The 19,868-nt window shown below is 34.6% G+C and overlaps 1 protein-coding gene across 1 annotated transcript in view; it reads left to right on the top strand.

Annotated features, from left to right (window-relative positions):
* Nucleotides 1-19,868, top strand: part of LOC150104829 (uncharacterized) — a 65,560-nt gene that overhangs the window by 26,877 nt on the left and 18,815 nt on the right. The window contains exons 9-12 of the mRNA XM_090395070.1: nucleotides 12,554-12,857; nucleotides 17,194-17,411; nucleotides 17,603-17,895; nucleotides 18,913-19,061. Coding sequence (XP_090251196.1) covers nucleotides 12,554-12,857; nucleotides 17,194-17,411; nucleotides 17,603-17,895; nucleotides 18,913-19,061 — 964 coding nt within the window. The remainder of the gene's footprint in view (nucleotides 1-12,553; nucleotides 12,858-17,193; nucleotides 17,412-17,602; nucleotides 17,896-18,912; nucleotides 19,062-19,868) is intronic.

The following is a 19,868-nucleotide window of genomic DNA, read 5'->3' as shown; positions in this document are numbered from 1 at the left end:
CCACCTTTGAACACAAGCCATGGAAAGGCTTTGAGTAAATAATGTGATTACATTTTACTTTTCAGGAGAATTTGATCAGTCCATCCCAAATGTCTGTTTAGCAACTATCGTATGGACTGCCTTTTATAATAACTCAGAGCAACTAAGGATCACCATCTGCTTTGCAACTCTACGACTGGTTACTGATAAATCATAATTTAAATTCTCTCTCTCTCTCTCTCGCACAAGAAAGATATCACTTTGCTCCCGTTACTCTTGATAATACTCAAATCTCCAAACAGCATCAAATATCTCTTTTTGGGTTGATTTATATTTCTAGCCTCTTCTGACAAACGCTTAGTAGTTGAGAAGAGGACACTTCTTCTCAACTACGAACACTGTATAAATTTAATACCTATTCAACTTTGAAATGCTGCTTCTCATTTAGGGTGTTGAATCTAAAACCTTACTGAGAATGTTTTTTGTTATCCATAAGAGGGCAAATCCAATTAATTGTTATATCCCCCCCCTTTCTTTTAATAGATTCACTCTAATCACTCTCTCATAGATATTTTGTTACGGCTTTATTTCTCTCCGAGATGGATTTTCATGAATAATATCCCGAAGAAATAGTGTCCATAATTCCATTTCTATCAACTTCTCTTATTCTTCGTTCCATTTACCTCTGTTTTTGAGAAAGCCTCCCAAACCTCTCAGCAGATTCCTTCTTCACTCTCTTTTCATACAGAGCACTGATGTGCTGTGGGTTTTGCAACTCCAAAATGTATGCCACAGGACTCCAATGAGAAGTAACTCACCTTGTACAACAACTATTACTCAGATCGGCTACAGTAGGGGGTATTGAAACTTTTTCACTTTTGAAACCCACTATTTTATTTTATTTGTATTTGTTTGTTTATGGATCTTTGCCGTTATCTCGAGTATGCACGTAAGTGGCCAAATTTCGTATGTCAAAGCGTGCTGAATCTTCATGCTCTAGTTAAAAAATATTTATTAATGCAAGACCTGAAAAGCGTATGATGAAGCGACCTGCCAATCTGTAGTAATCCGTGTCAAAGGGCATATTGGGCCTGTCTAGAACCACCCTACTGACAATACAGAAATTACCAGAAGTACTTCCACTAAAAACCATTAAGTGATCCGAAACATTTCTCCATTTTATTTACAGTAAACAGTTATGAGATTATCCTCAAAGTATCTTCAATTAAAATAAAAAAAAATCAAAGTAGACGATGTTTACCTAATAAAACATTGCTAACTACTAGATTTAGGCTATAATATTTTGTGCCAAACAACAACAATTAAATCTCGTGATTCGTGCTAGTGGCATCTATCGAGCTTCATTTCCGTCATCAAAAATACTATTACGTAGAAAGAAAAAAACGAATTTGTATGCATGATCATACGTTTGGGATAATTTTTGCACCTCAGGTCTGAAAATGCGCAAATAAATATTCATAGAAATGAGTCGAATAACAATGAGTTGTTACTTGTTTTCGTTATGCGAGGAAAAAAGTCCTATTACTTTCAAAATATTACTGAACAATGAAACTGCCTAAGCTCTACTTGAGAGTACTTAAAACACTTCCATTCTTCGAAAAACGTCTAGGAATGTATTGAACAGTAAAGTGACAAACCCTTTAGTTCCACTGACGTTCCGATTTAGTTCCCTCAAAGCCATGAAATGGACGGAAGGATATTGTGTTGTCTGTAGACAACACAATATAGCACTCACCCAGAATTAGAGATTACGACTATACAGCAAGCATCCGAACGCTGTCCAGAATGTTCAGATACCTCTAGAAATTCCGTGGCAGTGCCACAAACAGAGGTAGGAAGCAAACCAAGGAAAAACAGGACCATATCATCACATCACCACTTTCATAGTTGGGATTACGCACTCTGGGAAGAGACGTTCACGGGTATCCGTCACAGCCGCCCATTTTGGTGGGTTTAGGGTGTAGCGTAATTCGTCGCTCCAGTACATAGCTTTCCAAGCTTCCATGTCCCTGTGTAGAAGTTCTTTGCACCACTGAAGACGACACTGCATGTTAATTAGGGTAATGTGGGGCTTGCATATTGCAGCCCTGCTATGGAAACACTTGTTGTGATTCTTGGTTCTGAATGTTTATGTGTAGATTCGTGTTCCTGTCGATGCAAGCAACTTCGCATTCAAAGGTCAGCTGACGAATGGTAGTTTTTACATATTATTGTTCATATCACCCTACAGTCACGTTCGGTGAATGTGGTGAATCGTCCACTGCAGGTAGCACTTGCACTTGACTCCCTGCGCTTCTATCTCAATAGGATATTACTGACTGTTGACCGGGGACGGCCCAATTTATCAACAATTTGCTACAACAATGCTGCCTCTTTCACTCCATCAATTCCCCCTTCTCGCAGCCATTTCACCCGGACACAGTTGCACTGATTTTGGAGCATCATATTTCCTCTAATGTATACCGACTACAAACGCTTGGCTCGTTACATAACCCGATGCACCTTGCCCATGGGAGGAGTCCGTTGATTTCATTCCAAACATAATAAAAGGAAATAAAAATATATAGAGTAATATATACTGATATATAGAGTAACGATATTATGTTTAAATAACTTTTTCTAACCCTTTCTTCGATCGGTTCCCGAGTAGTCGATCTCTGACACGGAAAAGTGAGTTTTCTCTCCGGAAACACTCCATCGGGTTTTTCGTCCCATAAACGCAAGAAAATCGACCGTAGAACCCAAATTATTTCAGACAGTAACACATTTACGTGTTAGGGTTAGGCACCAAAAATGACAGCACTCGTTTGCGAGTCTTTTCATCGGTGACCGCCTATAATTAATGATAGTCATGGGCCAGCGATCTCTGATTGGCTACCGGTGGAGATTGAACTGTCCACTCAGTCTCCAAAAGCTAGATAGGGTTACAGGCCCTCACCTCCAATAAGGGAATAAAAAGGCGTTAGCTTATTATTATTATAAAAAAATAATTATACCCTGGTTATAGAAGTGATTCTACACCTTCCAGTCTGTCAGACAAATGATTGCCTTGATTATTTTAAATTTGATTACTGTGCACACATATCCATCATATAACTTTTCTTACAATCGATGTTGCTGAAAGAAAGTACTAATAATTTTGGGAACTAAACAGTGGCTGTTTACAAGAGATGCCGCCGCTATACAACCCACTCAAAGAAATCCAGTCTATAGTACAAGCATCTGATTTCTTTCCTAACACCTATTTTAGACCCAAGTATTCGTCGGAAATGTTACGCCCTTTTTTGTTCATGTTTATTACCACATATTCATATTCCATTGAATATTCATATGCTTTTTAAATAACTTACACATTCTATCAATAATATGAAAAACAATGAATGCCTTGCATTCATTGTTTTGCATATTATTGAAGAACTCCGAGAATAAGCATTACAATCATCTAGGATTATCCTGAATTGATCATCATTTTTCCCAAGGAATCATCTTCCTGCTTTGAAAACACATGGTTGGCCTGTTGCTCACAAACTGTGGCGGAAAACATCTCTCCAAATGGACTTGAGGTTATAATACATCTACTATGCATTCCGCATGTTTTTTTCATTATTTATTAATTTGCATTAATTTCCTACAAGAAACTAACTATATTTTCAGTCTATGGTAGCCCAAGGATCTCTACCAACAAAGATTTCTTGTCATCTAGTAAAATGATAGAAAATATATCGAAACCTTTAAGGTTCAGATGATTTTCTTATTATTTTTCCAGGGAAAATAAGGAATGCCATACATTTATGATAGACAAATGCCAAACATATAATTAACGAATAACGGCTGGGAGTTGTGGTACGGAGTGATCCATATGCACTGTTCAAATCAGGACGGGCGTCACTGAAGAATATCATTCTACTAGTAACTGCCATATATAGACATAACTAACTGATTACAACATTGTGTATCGTGATACATCACTGTATACCACATTGTTTAATGGTCTACCATCCAATCAAGAGGTGTTCTGTAGCACAAAAGTTTACAACTAGCTGTTTGGAAACAATGTTTAGTTTTCACGCAGTATCCCTTCCTTCAAATCTGAGGATATGTAAATTCCTAGTACAAACTTCTATAGTTGCGACTTCCCTGAACTCTTGGTTGAGGGCATCCATTGATTAGTCTCCTACTTCTTTCCATTGGTTTATGTGGTAAGCATAACCATTTCTCAGCGTTTTTTCCATCATTACGTTTCCATGTTTAAATGACATCCACCGCAGTTGAGTTTGGTAACTTATTTTTGTTGCATTCAATCGAATTGATTGATAACTAACAACAGCCTAGGATTACGCATAACTGGAAATCGTTTTGCAACACAGTGGTAAATTCATGGAATGTACGAAGGGATGTATTATTCTCACCTTGTGCCAAATTTACCTTACTTTTTTTCATAAAAAATATACAGTTTAGAGGACACCACATGGTATGCAAGGAATGTAATTACATTTTACTCTTGTAACAGTCGAATTCGTTAAGTATAGCAAATTCGTTAGAGAATAATACATCCCTTCGTACATTCCATGAATTCACCACTGTGTTGCAAAAATCATGGCGGCATTCCTTATCACGTATACTGTCTAGCTGCGACCAAGGCGCTGAAGAAATTCATAAAATAATACAAATTATGGCAAGTGTACTCCATTATAATTGCAATTATATTTGATGAATCAAAATCAATTATTTCTTCACACTTAAATGAATCAAAGCATCAATTAAGGTAGACAATATGAAATAATGAAGGAGAGTTCTGCTCGTTTTCCGTAAATAATCTTGGCAAAAGAAAAGCCCATTCACCGAGAGAATGTCGAGATCGATTTAGAAGATAACCATGTCAATAACTTACAAAGCGATATCACTGAGAGCATAATCTATAGAAAAAAATATTTAACTTCATTACTTAGCATTGACGTGCGGCACATCCGAATGATTAAGGCTTGATATTGAAGCGAAGACCATCACTGTCACGATTATCGTCGTAGTCTGAACACGAAGAATTCGTTCTATTTCAATATTATTCTAATCCATCACACCTAAATAAAGATATTCCAGGTCATTTTAAATAAGGTCATAAGTTTTTCGAATCCTCTTATCTTCTCTATCATAAAAAATAAACAACGTTTAATTACGTTACAAATTAAAAGTTTAATTTGAAGGAAGGCAAAACAAAAAGTAAAATCAATTTATTATTCCTTAGATGTAGAAAAATAAAATTTACAAACTTTCAGTATTATTTTGAGAAGCAGCCTCTCTTGCTTTTCCATATATTTTATCAAACCTTTGGAAAAGTAAGCTTCTTTATGTTGTCAGAAATGTTTGGGTTGTTTCCTGTAACCAAGGTTTGATCCATTCTTTGAGTTCGTCATAAAAAGATACCACCTCCCTTCTTCTTCTTTCTTTTTTTTTTTTTTTTTTAATTTTAAACTTCTGCGCACTTGTCAATTGCTGTAACAGTTCTCTGTTTTTCTCGTATGAGAACGGGTCTAATCTGCACGTGTTTCATCCCTTCTTTCAACAAAAATCATTTTACACTCAACAGTATAATCGAAAAGCAGAAGTAGCATACTTTACCTTCGACTTATGAAGTCTCAAGAGAAGCGACAACTGTAACAGCACTTTAAATTTGCAAGGATGATGGATTACCTTGAGAAATAATTTCTAGATAAATATACTTTAAAAAGGTTAGAGATGTTGAAGTGTTTTTTTTTTGGTAGATTTTGAGCCAGTCGGTGATTGATTCATTCAATCCAATACCCTTGGAGGGTAATGGATGGCAATGCTGTAGCCAATGAAGTTCTAACTGAGGATCAGCTATTGCTGTTACCCTCTTGCCATGATCAGAGCTTTAATAGCTCAATAACGCCCTATCCCTACACTGTCCTCTACAGATAACGGGGAAGATGAAAAGCATTCTTGCTTCGCCCCTTTAAGCCAGTCCTTATAAGGACTTATAAGGATAATTTTTTTTTCAATAAAACACTATTGGTCTTTTAAAATGCACTGTATTGATATGACAATAACGGTGTATCAGAAGCAAATACCATTTTATAGTGTTTTTGTAATAAATATAGCGTTTTTTTATAATTACAAACTTCTGCAGGTATTTTCCATACATATCATGTCGAGATTACAAAGTAGATCCACACAATATTAATTGATTTATATCATCTAATTCTGCAGACTCTGAATAATGCTTTCTCAAATAAAAATCACTTCAAAATATCTTTAAAGGCATTAAATACTCACACACACACACACACAAAAGGGGATATTTTAGTTTCTGTCAGATAATTATGAATTTCTGCAAATAATTATAACTATTGGGTACTTTATACATGAATAAATATTTCTCACTTATGGATAGGGTGTAATTGATGAGATATTGTTTAAATAATCGACATTTATTACAAATGTAACAAATTATACATTTTAGCGTGAAATAATTTTAACAAAAATAACAACAAGAGTAGTCAAAAACTCTTTGTTAATTTTTAATAGCGCTTATGGTCTCCATTAACAGCCAAAACATCGGTACATTTTGATTGCATGGACCGAATAAGATGATCAAACAGTTCTTGTGGGATATTTCCCCACTCTTCTGTGAGAGCAATTTCGAGCTCTTGAAGCGATCGTGGTAGCACAAGTCGAGCAGAAACGCGTAACTAAAGCATCTCAGGCATGTTCGATTGGATTGGGATGTTCTTCTGGCAAGTAATGACAAATACTGATCGTCTCTTGGAGTTGTTAATGATGGGCGACTTTGTCTTCTGCAAACATTTTCCGTCTCCAGAAAGCGATTCCAAAGTCGCTAAATTACACTTTGAGATACACGACACGCTTGAGTGACAACTTCCTGCGTTTGTCTAGCTTCTAATCGACCAATGGCTCTCCAAGCCATGGATTCCGAGATATCATGTTGCTCTGCTATTTTTAACAAAATAATGGGTGATAGGTGACACACAACTTTACAATTAAAGTGATAATTATGCACTGTGGAAATGAGCGCTGTGGGTTCGAATCCTACGTAGGCATGGATGTTTGTTATGTCCTCTTCCAATATGGACTGGGTCACCATGGGAGAAGCAGACCCAACACCTCCCACAATGGGAGAGGCCTTCACCCTGCAGTGGGTAGAAAAATAGACTGAAAATTTATTTTATTTTATTTTTATATATTCTAGCTTAAGTTGCGACGTCTTCTGTGTTTTTTATTGACACCTCACCAACTTACTAATGAAGAATGATGGTCAGAATTCTTCAATGAAGAATGACGAGAGCAATGTTTGGGTTAGCATTAAAATGCTAGTCAGTTCAGAATATTAGAAAAATTCTAATTGACTTGTGACACATATAACTGAAATCATAATAGCTTCACATGCATATTAACCTACGATTTTCCCTTTTCTAGACGGAGACATTCTAAAGTTTGATATCAACGACCAAAGGAGGGAGAGAAAGAGAGGATCAACATGCTATCATTGAGAACGAGATTACACTTGATGCTCATTTTTCTCTGGCTTCACAATTGCTTCATCGGTACCGAGGAGATAAAGATAGGTATCTCACTGATAAGCAAAAAAAATTCTCATCATACTTTTCTAGTAATTAAAATTTTGTTTTATCATCATCATCAAATTCCTGATATGTATTCTCAACAGAGGGTAGGTGGGAGTGTCCAGGATATTATTACAGTAAGATAAGAAAAAGTCGCATAATTACTTACTTCCTATCAACAATTTTCCTCCAAATTAATCTGTTTTTTTTTTTCAAGATTACAATATTATTAGTTCTTATATTTCTATCTTCTAAGGCACATCTCAGTATATCAATCTACCTAAATTTTGGTCTTCTGGATTTCCTGGCAAAAAAAACAAAACAAAACAAAAACACTTGTTTTGCTAATCTTTCCTTTCCTATTCTGTTTAAGCGAGACGAACTATGAACATTAGCTCTGCTAACACATTCCTGAATGCTAACAATGTTAAGTTCCTTCCTAATGTTTTCGTTTGTAATATGATTGCATTTGTCTTTTTATTATTGATTTTCATTCCAAATTAGTCAGGGAAACCTGCAGATTTATTTAGAAGTGTAGCATTATCTGCATAATGTAAAAATCTGAGATAACATCTTATATTCAGATGGTATTCAATTTTGACATCAGGTTTAATGCAACTTTCATTCATATGTGATTAATATAAATGATGATTAACAGTCTTGTCTCACATCTGATTTAACATCAAACCATCTTCCTGTACTTCCTTTAATTCTAGCTGCTAACTTACAACTCACACACAGATATTTGTGAGATGTTATTGGTCTATGTCTTTTTAAAAATATACAAAACTTCAGTACATATCCTAGTTATATTCCATGATTTCTCAACTATGTGTCTTACAGTGAAAATCTGATCTTGACAACCTCTATTTTGCCTGAAATCAGCTTGTTCTTCTACGTTTCCCGTACACATTTTTCTCTGCTTCTTCTTAAGTATGTTTGCATAAATCTTACCTGAAACACTTAGTAGAGAAATCCCACTGTAATTCTTACATCTAACTTATGCCCCTTTTTAGATGGGTAATATGAGAGGTACTCCAATCATTTGTAATACGATCCTTTGACCAGGCCTTCTGCATTATGCAGTACAACTACTGTAAACCTTTACACTTCCATACTTGAGCATTTCTGGTTGAATATCATCTACTTCTGTTTGGCTTTGCAGAAGTCAGATGTTTAATGACTTAGCAAATAAATATCAGGAAAATAGTAATATTAGATATATAATTTTTTTATTGTTATACATTTCCACTTATCAAAATGGATATAATAAGTCGTTATAAATTACAATGAATAAACTAATCGAAATGAAGAAAAACAAAATAGGTTTCTATATCTAATCGTATATAAATAAAAGGTTAAAAAGTAATTTTAACTTATGTATTTTAAATGCAAAGGGTTTGGAGATTTACCTTCAGTTTTTTGCTTAATAACTTGATAGTATAATTTAAGTATAGTATAAAATGTTATGTATCTTTAACGTTTATATATTGTGTAAACGTTAATATGTAACACTGCTCGATTAAAAATATTTTTCTGTCATAGAATACAGTATCAAAACATTTGAAGTTTTCAACAATTATCGTTAAAGGGGTTATACGAGTTATTTGAATTTAAGAATTTGGGACCGGCACCTATTGGAGGCTAGCTTGTCCCGGCCCCCCCTCACTCCCGTGGCTGCATAACACCAAATGACATAGCAAAATAGGAAATAAAGGGGAGGGACCAGTCTTCAGCTAATATAACAGATGTATATTACATGAAGTAAGGCATGGTCCAGCATCAGGTACCTCGGATTTGCCATGCCCGTACTTACTAAAGTGAGCCCTCGAGGCATTTTCATTTCAATAATCGTGATTCTTATTTAATAATTTGAATTTCAATTCACTACATAGTATATTCTTATTTATTCTTTGTTATTATTGTTTATTGTGTATTTTTCAGCTCCTCATAACACATGCGTCTATGATCGAACTAAGACTAGCAACAATTCTGTGGGGAACCGGAAACACTTGATTATAGCATCTGGAACGGTAGGTTATACATATTATCAGATAGATAACAATACTGTGATTAATTTGAATGCATTTATTAAAATTCCACTATCATTTTTTTTTCAATTAGTGGAATCCATTCACTATCTTGAGTAGAGTCAATAATTGCTATGTGGTGGATGGATCTGTAGGAAATTTGGTGAATTTTATGGCTGAAAGAATGAACTTTACGTAAGTATTTATTACCTCAAATACACGAAATTTTATGCAGTATTAACGATAACCATAATAGATTTGCGTTAATGGATTTCGAAGTGTACAATGCTTTTCGCATTGGGAGAAGAAGTAATGACCGCGTAACAACATAGGGATATATTTATTATGCAATTAATATCAATTATTAATATTCATAGATTATTTAAGTTTATTACATGAAATGGACACAAATGAACTGAACAGTTTGTAAAATGTATTTTGAAAAATTAACAGAACACAAAAATGAAACTTCTCAGTGAATGAATTTTAGAATTGTTTTTGCAGCATGCTGAAAGATAGTGTAAAATTGATAATGATAGCCATTAGGAGGTGCAACCATAGACATGATAATAAAATAGTGGAACATAAAATGTTTTTCATGGACATGAGAGTTCATTTCCATAACAAAAATCTGCAATCCTTATTCAGTGAAGTTTTCGCAGAAAGATTCAACTTATTTGGTGTGAGCGCGGTCGAAGATTTTGAAATCTCGAAATAAATTACTTTGTATTGTTAAGAAATGATATTTATGAATATTATTTATTTAAAAACAAGCAAGATCAATGAAAAGTTTCTAAGATGGCGCTGCTGCATAAAATTAGGAAATCGCTGGTTGTAACAATAAATTGATTTTTAGCTGCAACCCGCAAGTCAACTAACAATATATTTTTAGCTTTAAATATTAAAATATATGAAAACACGCACGCTCTATTACTTGAATGCTAGATATTAACAACCCATGATCTTAATATATTTTAATGTTTCTAGTAGTTCATTTGTAACCAGCAATTTGTTTTTGCTGATAGAATCCTTAGTTTTTGCTAATGCATTTTCTAAATATATTAAAAAAAGTTCGACAGTTAAATTTGTATGGCTAAATATTGTTTGTATTCGGATGTTTTAGTCACGAAATATCTGCCACGAAAGTAATCTGTGAATATTTATAATGCCGACTTCTAATGTATTTCTATCAATAAATAAAATTATTGGCGGTCGAATTTCTCTGGAGGTTGTTTTTGCACAAGTATATTGTCAAAGTATCAGCAATAGCAATGCATCATATTTTCATATAAATATGATAGCAATAGATGTTTTCATATACTTAATTAATATATAATTTCTTAAATTTTAACATTTTGTGCACGGATTAATTTTCAGATCTTGTTTCCTTTCCTAATCAGATACAACATTATCACTTCAGAAGATGGATCGTGGAGTGGGCTCATGAAATTTATTCATGCTGATGTAAGATACATTTTCTTATACTCTGTTAGCATAATACAAATTAAAAAAAAATAAAAGAAGTATTTCGTTAGATTATAGATTATAAGCGTATACCAAGGTTTGAGTATTGCGGTTAATAGGATTTGGTTTTGTTATAGTTTTTCCTTCTTTGATACAGAAACATATTACAGTTCCCGGTGGCTTCTTGTCTATAGAAGAAAGTTCATTTTATCACCTCCAATCCAGAAGAGAGAGAATCCGTTTGTATTCCACTTTAAGCTGAATTGGAATATGGTGTTTATTCCCTGTGGTGGCGTGCGAGAAAGAATACTTTATAGCCTCCTATAAGTTTTGTGGAGGTGTTTATCGAACTTTGTGACATTGGATCTCAGTATTTTGTAAGATTGCAGATGAGAGACTTGGAAGCAATCAAAACGAATTCACATAATCTATGCGTTTTCTGATCTGTAACGGAATAGAAGCCAATAATCTTCATGGCTATGTGTGTGTGTGTGTGTGTGTGTGTGTGTGTGTGTGTGTGTGTGTGTGTGTGTGTGTGTGTGTGTGTGTGTGTGTGTGTGTGTGTGTGTGTGTGTGTGTGTGTGTGTGTGTGTGTGTGTGTGTGTGTGTGAGGTACTGCAGAGGAGACACTGATGGGATTCTCTGAGCCAGAATTGCGGAGTTATGTTAGAGTTGGAAAGATGTTATGCTAAAACCTCCACTGTGTCTGCATTTGGTTTGGTGCATCTTGTCTTGTAGGGGGAGATCCCATTGAAAAGCGAGTAGCCTGAATAGGTGTGCAGATGAGGATGAAGATATCGATATATATGCAAAGGATAAACCTAAATGCGGTGACGTAAAGAAATGGTCTATTCTTGGTATGCATTTTCTTGATGGTAGTGGATAGAAGTGATACGGAGGATTCATATAACACCATCTGACAAGTGAGTTGGTATGAGTGTTCAGTAGAAATTTGGATTCTTTGAGGTGAGGTGATGTCTGGAAGGACTTTTGTTGTGACTGGTTGCACTTTCTCGCATTACACTTTTGCTTTTCATCGGCAGGCTGCTCAATTTTTTACATTTAATGTTATAGGTTAGGCAGGTCTCTTATGGTTCTTATTCCTACCTATTCACACGTCGGATACAGGAAGGGTTTTGTTTTTGTGTGAAAACCCATTTATCCATTCAGTTATCCGTTTTCCCCCCCCGCAAATCTTTTCATTTCAATTCAAAATTATTTTCAGCGTTTAGAATGTCAACCTTTACATATACATTAATATAATAATATCTTTATAACCTAAAAATTTGTGAATGCATCAATATTAGCATACAAGTATCTTAACATTGAAAGCAGCCTTGTATTTATGTATCCATTAATGTGTTACAAAAAAATTACCATAGCTAGAGTTAATATGTATATCAACACATTATTTAGTGCAACAGACATAAAATTCCATTTATACTTAATTTTGTTTTCTAGGAAGCTGATATGGGAATTGGTCCTTTCACTGGGAACTTAAAGCGATTCAATATATCCATTTTTTCCGCTCCTGTGTACTACGATCGCTTAGCAATCCTTGTTAGCAGGCCTGAAGATATTCCTGAGATGTATTCATTTCTAAAAGTACTCACCCTACGGGTATGGCTGTTTGTATTGGGGTCACTAGTAATCTGCAGCCTTACGAGTTCCATCATCCATAAAGTTCTCGACTCTAGCAAAGTATCTTTTCTCCATCGATTCACAAGCGAAACCTTTGTTTACTTTGGAACTCTTTGTTCTAAAGGTAAGTCAAAAAATTATCAAATTCAGAAACTTTTGCGATAAATTATAAAAATTCATTAATACTTTGTAAAAGACAATGTTGATATATATATATATAAGTGAATTTGTTGTCACCAAGTTAATAATCTTTATTATCCGTAAGCCTGCCTTGTTATACTTCATATTTCTTTTACCTTAAGATGTACTTCATTACGGCATCAGTCATATGAACTTTCATGATGTACCGGACAAGTTTAGGACGAACTACAGTTTTACCTGTAAATGAAAAAAAAATTATAACTTTAGCTAAATGTGCTCATAAATTTATTGCCAATATACTAATAAATTATATTACACAAAAATGAATTATAAAGTTTGTACAAATTAAATTGCAATCCATTTTTGACAAAAGTTTACATTCATTCATAGTTAAGGAATTAATGAATTAATGTACAGTGCTTGCAAAAAGCTGAGAGACTTATGTGGAGAGACATTTCTGTAGATTATGTCCATACCGAACTGCGATGCAGCTCTCACAATGCCGTACCATGCTTAGAACGAAGTGATGACTCAGGAGTTCTTGAGAAAAACTGTTTGTTTCCGCCTTGTTTGTTTCCTGGAGGGGACTTTCGAGCATCAATGCGCCTCCCTATTGCGTCCCAAATGTGTTCTGTGAGGTTGAGATCTGGGGAGCGTGCTGACCACTCGATTCGATTAATATCTTCGGTCTCCGGAAGTGTGTCCACTGTTCGTATACGATGTGGTGTGGCACTCTCATCCATAAAAAGGAATTATTCGCCTACTGCACCATGGAACAATCGAACATGACATTGAAGAACTTCATTCACCAGTCATAGTTTCTCTTTCCAGCACACTTGTATTTCGGTGCCTCCATTAAGCATAATTTATCCCTTTCAAGAAAATTCTCGCGATGGTAAGCAGAACCGCTTTCACGCTAGATGAAGTGTCACAATCGTAGGAATAACTAAAACGAGTCTCATCTCGAAAAGAGTACATTAGCTCATTGTTGTCTTATCGTATTTTTATGGATACAACACCACTGAAAACGTGCTCTACGATGGGCTTTGAATAAAAGGACTCAATAAAAGTAGCACAAGCTTTCGGGCGTATAGGCCAACTTGCTGTGGCAAGACGTCTGCGACAAGTAGGCCTATACGCCTACGAGATCTCCGCGTACTTGCGCTTGAATGGATCCGAATTGCAAGCTGACCTGCCGTGGTGTGTCGATTGCGTTTTGCTGTTTTAAACAAAACTGTCTTCATGCTCCTTTCCTCTGTAGAAAAGCAAATGAAAAACTACACTAAAATGTACTTCGCAAATTTAACTGCGAATACGACAGCGCGAAGAGATCTATTAGCAAACACCTGGAACACATTCCATTAGTTTGAAACACTCCCTAGAGCTTGGATACAAAGCTATGTGAGATTTCAAACTCTCTGGCAATATCAGTAATTCTGTGACCTTCTTCAAGATTTCCAATAATTCTTCCTCACGTGAAATTATCTAGATGATATCTTTGAGACATTACAAGACATTCAAGTTTGCAACTTTTTTCTTTAAGCACAATTAGCTGAGCGCAATCTTTTCTTTTTGCCTTTTATCCTGTCGAGTACTACCACGTGACTCCATTGCGCGCGATTCGACAATTTGAATGTGTACCCGCTTTTCTACTCGAAATATATATATATATATATATATATATATATATACAGGGTGTTCGGGATAAATTTGACAGTTTCGTAAGGAAAAAGAAAATCTTCTTTGTATCTATTAAATTTAATGAATTGACAAAAAAACATTACAGGCAGAGTTAATTACAATACTATCAACAAGATTTACTCAAAATAACCACCATTAGCATCGATCACAGCTTCAATTCTGCTTCGGAACCTCGAACAAGCTGATGCTACAGTCTCCCTGGGAAGGGCCGCAAAAACTGTTTTAATTTTATCCATTAACTGGGCTTTTGTATTACTGGAAGTGCGATTGGTGTCTTTTTCAACTGCGCCCCATACAAAATAATCCATGGGGTTAAGGTCTGGGGAGTTTGGAGGCCAAACATTTGGACTGGTGAAGTCGTAGAAATTTTCAGACAACCATTTTTGACTTTTCCCAGAGGTGTGGCAAGGGGCCGAATCCTGCTGCCATACATACGGCCTACCATTGGCTACCCTTGTTATCCAGGGCTTGACTACAGTTAGCAACTCCACGAACAAAGCCCGAATTCCAATGCCAGGGTTCTTCAACACCTGTTCCTGCAGATTTGCGAGGAATTCTGCTGTACGAACGCAATCAGATCGTCTGCTAGGGATCTTTCTTCTTGCTACATCCTCGTAGTCACCATTGCAAGTCTCTAGTTCATGCCTGATTGTTTTTACTGTATTCAGGGAGCATTGGGCAGCAGTCGTAATATCCTTATTTTGATGGCGGGCACGAATCATCATGATACAAGTTATTCTCTTCCATGATTCAGGTGGGTTCCAGCTATCCATCCTTTCTGACATCTTGTATATGAATGAAGAAGGGTCCAAACTTTTAAATGAAGAGAAGTGTGTGTTAATACATGTAACTTACGGAAAAATATAATTAATTATAAATATGTCAAATTTATCCCGAACACCCTGTATGTATATATATATATATATATATATATATATATATATATATATATATATATATATATATATAATTGCCACCGCAAATTCAGACAAATCACCTATCAAACATGCGTTATCACCTTCATCCTCGTCTGGCGTTTATCAAATACCGTCTTCTTATCATCTTTGCTACTTGCGACAGACTGGCCGTTCTGCCACTGTTAGAATCAAAGAACATTAATATTTTATGATATTAATAATTTCAGATTCCAAAAATATTACATAATATTTTTGGAATCTGAAAGTTCAGGCCTTCCTTATCATGTCATTGACACTGAACACAGAGTTTACTGGAACCGTACCAAGATGCTACTCTACAGTAAGTTCAAATTTAATTGTCTGTTTTTTGAATCATGTGAAGCCCTACGGCACCGTCCTAATCTTAAACGGATAGGTTTAAGATATATAGTTTTCGAGGGTGACAATGCTTACCGAATGTTTTTCACGTACGTGTGCATCAGGGGCGAATATTCCGGGTGTGCTAGGTGTGCGGTTCTCACCCACGAAATATCAGTATCACTGATATTATATTTTTTGCATTTATTCCCGTTAAAGACTCCCCTAATTGATTGCGGACTTTGCGTGATTCCTAAAATTAAACACAATATACCAATACTTCATTGCTCTCTTCGCGAGGATAATGAAGCATTAGTGCTTTATGAAGAGGACACTTTTCGACGCGTAAACATTACGTCACATTCGCGTTAATAGCCCGGCTGTGCTTTCAAAATACATACACCTTTGAGCTCTTTGAAAATATGTAAAGAGGGCGCAGCGAGTCAAATTCTTAGTCTTCTAGTATTTTTAAACCGTGAAGAAGGCTAGGCTGGGTGAGCTCACATTTTTCTAAAAACTATTAATTCCGAATACTTTTTTTTCAAGAATTAAAGATCATTGAATTCGATGTAAAATGAAAATAATGTATTTATAGTTTATTGATGTAATTATTTAATCATCAATAAGTATAAAAATTTATTGATGTAATTATTTGTCTCCAAGCTTTGTTCCCCCCCCCCCCTCCTGGAAAATTGTCTGCATACGCCCATGCATACGGTCAACTTGACGTGAAATTTGTAGTGCGGGTTACATAACCAACCGTAATGGGCACGTGACGTCACTGGTGTATACATATTGATAAATTATTTATTATTTTGAAATTAATTATACATCTATTCCCACTTCTCTGAACTCTAATAGTGTTTCATCCTAGTGGACAGTTGTGACAGAGACATGGGATATTATACCAATACTGTATGAATCATTCACGTATTTATAATTTAAACGTTGTCAATAGTTTTTCTGTCTTTTGTCTATTTTGTGGCTGGTATGGAAGTTACAAGAAGAATATCACACTTCTGATAATAATATTTTAGTTGGAAATTATAATAAAAAATTGAGAATTACTCATACTTCCGATAGCCTCCATTATTAGACAGTCTCGTATGGAAATTTTAGGATCGATGCCTATCTCTCGTTTTTCCAACTTTGCTGTGGTGATAAAATTAATTAACAATAAACTTACAAGTATTAATTATTATATTATAAAACTTTTATTATGTGATTGTATATGATTTTTAAGTGAAACAGTTTTAAGTTTAAGATGGTGTGGGATTTAAGTCACACGTATCAGTCACCAAGTCTTGCTGTCTACCAATAAATTTAATTTATTATTTATTTTAGGCTTAGAAATAGTTCCAAAATTTAGATCATTGCGGGTATTATTGATTTCTTGGTTTGCTGGAAGTGTGGTTGTGATGTGGAGTTACAACAATAATCTATTATCCATGATGACAGTCAGGATACCTCCCAAGACTCTGAACAGCCTCGATGAAATGTTCAATTATCCAAATCTTATACCTATCATTGAGAAGGGATCTTCTGTTACAACACTTTTTGCGGTGAGTATAGTGATTGCTTTAATAACATAAATAAAATATGTTCGGTACAAAATGAATTATCTTGATTTTTCAAAAACTTTTATTATTGACATGTTCATCGTTTTTCAGTAAAGGACCATTTTCTTATCTTATTCTTGATTAAACAGGTAGGCTATGAAGACGTAATAAATTTATTCTTGTTCATTTTGCAGACTAGCAAGTTGGACATTTATAAAGAGATGTGGAGAAGGATATCAACTAATGAAGAAACAGAAATCAATGTTAGTGATCTCCAGGATGATAAAGCATTGGATAAAGTTCAAGCTGGAACACATGTCATGATCACAGATACACTGACCATTAACTATGGCCTTGCCAAGAGATTTGGAAAGAAAGAAAAGAAGTGCAAATACCATATTGCCAAGAAAACATTTTATCCTAAATCTTTGGTCATGACGTTTAATAAAAAAATGCCTAAAGACTTTATCAGAGCATTCAACAGAAAGTAAGTGAAAAAAAAGCTTTCTTTTTATTATTTTTCACATTTATGAAACAAGAACCGTTACTGAGTCATCCTATCAATTGTAAAGACTCCCCCCCCCCTAAATTACAACTATCATGATATTTTAGGGCATATAACAATACGCTAACGGCATTCATATTATTAGCATTGTATATATAAACTAAAGCAAATTAAAGTTATGATTTTTATAAATAAAATAATACTTGAAAATAATTAAAATAAAATAAATGGCAGTTTATTTTATTAATTCACACGCAATTAATTGATGATATTAAGATCAAAATAAACTGCGGGCAGCAAAAGAATTCCAAGTACTGTATAAGCTTTGTTAACAAAATATTGTTCAATTGGCGATCGCTACGCCCTCCCGTTGTGAAACGAAAAATCACCAATAATACGAAATCACCAACATGAGTATCAGCAAGTTTCGTTATACAGTACTTCCAATTAGCAACAGGGATTGCACTGCTGCTAACTGGAAAGTTAGCACATTGCATAGGAAAATTAGCAACAGTAAAAATTTGTTATTTTATTTGTTATTCATTATTTTTATTATTATTTTATTATTTGTTATTCATTATTTTTATTATTATTTTATTATTTGTTATAGATAACACAGCAAATTCTAATAGTTACAAGAAATTATGAATTAGATAAATAAATGTTTTTAGTTCCTTTTTTTAAAAAAAATTTGGCTATAAAATACGGATGGATCTATAATATCCTCCACGTTTCCATCTAATCTATTAAAAATAGAAGTCGATTGGCTTTATACTTTAGTATTCATTTTTTGCTTTATGTTGCCTTCTCAACTTATCACATAACGACATTTATATTACACAAAATACGCGTTTCTATACTTCAATATCGTTCAAAATTAACTATTGCAAACTAAATAACATGAAATTATTTAATACTCTATTAGGCAACAAAAAGTTTAGAAAATCCCTATGATTTTAAGGTTTTATTCTTATTATAACACTAATACTATTTTTACAGGATTTCTATGCTGACTGCTACCGGAGTACTGCCAAAAGATACTGAAAAAACACTAACTAATTTTGAAAAATGTCTTATGGCTGAAAGTCAAGAAATCAAGCCACTAGCGTTTGATGATGTCATGGGTGTTTTTCTGATGTGGGGTGCCGGTATGATTATATCGACTATGGTGTTTCTCATTGAGATTATTTATCATAAATGTTTTCAGTTATCTTTGCCAAAAATATTACCAGGCAATGAATCGCAGCAACACATACGTTATAACTAAACAGTGTAGTTTGTGAGCTTGTATTACTGTAAATAAATCTTGATTTATCATAATATACTAACAAAATTTACAGGCAAAGAAGGATATTTGTGTAGTAAATAACACTACCATCAACACATTATGTGTTGATGGTAGTGTTATTGTGTATTGCATGCAGGGCTGTACTTACACTTTTCCAGGGGAGCTAGCCCATTGTTTGGGCTCATAAATTGACCTTAATTTTTCAGGGGACCCCAGCTAGCGCCTCGTGCTCCTGTGCATAAATACGGCCCTGATTGCATGTGCGGGATCAAACTGGAATCCTTAGAGGTGCCATGTAATAAAAATAATAACACAATCGATGGATTGTAGTATGATAATTGCAATTATTATAATTGTTATATAATGTTATTAAAATCAATCAATCGCACAATGTACTTTTTATGTCTTTCTCTTTCTTTTCACCATTTAAATACATTGATTATTACAGTGAAATTGAAAGGTTTGCCAGCCAGTGGGTTGTGGATTTGAATCCCGCCATCGACATGGATGTTTGTGACTGTCTTTAGGTTGCAGATTCAGATTGTCTATTAATTTTGTGGGTAATAAACATTTTGTAACACTAATAAGTATAGTCAATATTACTCTTGAATCGATAGGAAGTCGCATTTTAAAGTTTGGCAAGTACAGCAATGCCTCAAATAGTGTA

The sequence above is a fragment of the Typopeltis vanoorti genome, chromosome 7 (genome assembly GCF_054136105.1).
Source record: "Typopeltis vanoorti isolate ZY-2024b chromosome 7, IOZ_Tvanoo_1.0, whole genome shotgun sequence".
Classification (NCBI taxonomy): domain Eukaryota; kingdom Metazoa; phylum Arthropoda; class Arachnida; order Uropygi; family Thelyphonidae; genus Typopeltis; species Typopeltis vanoorti.
Note: the sequence above shows the minus strand (reverse complement) of the source record. Positions and strands in the feature narration are given on the sequence as shown.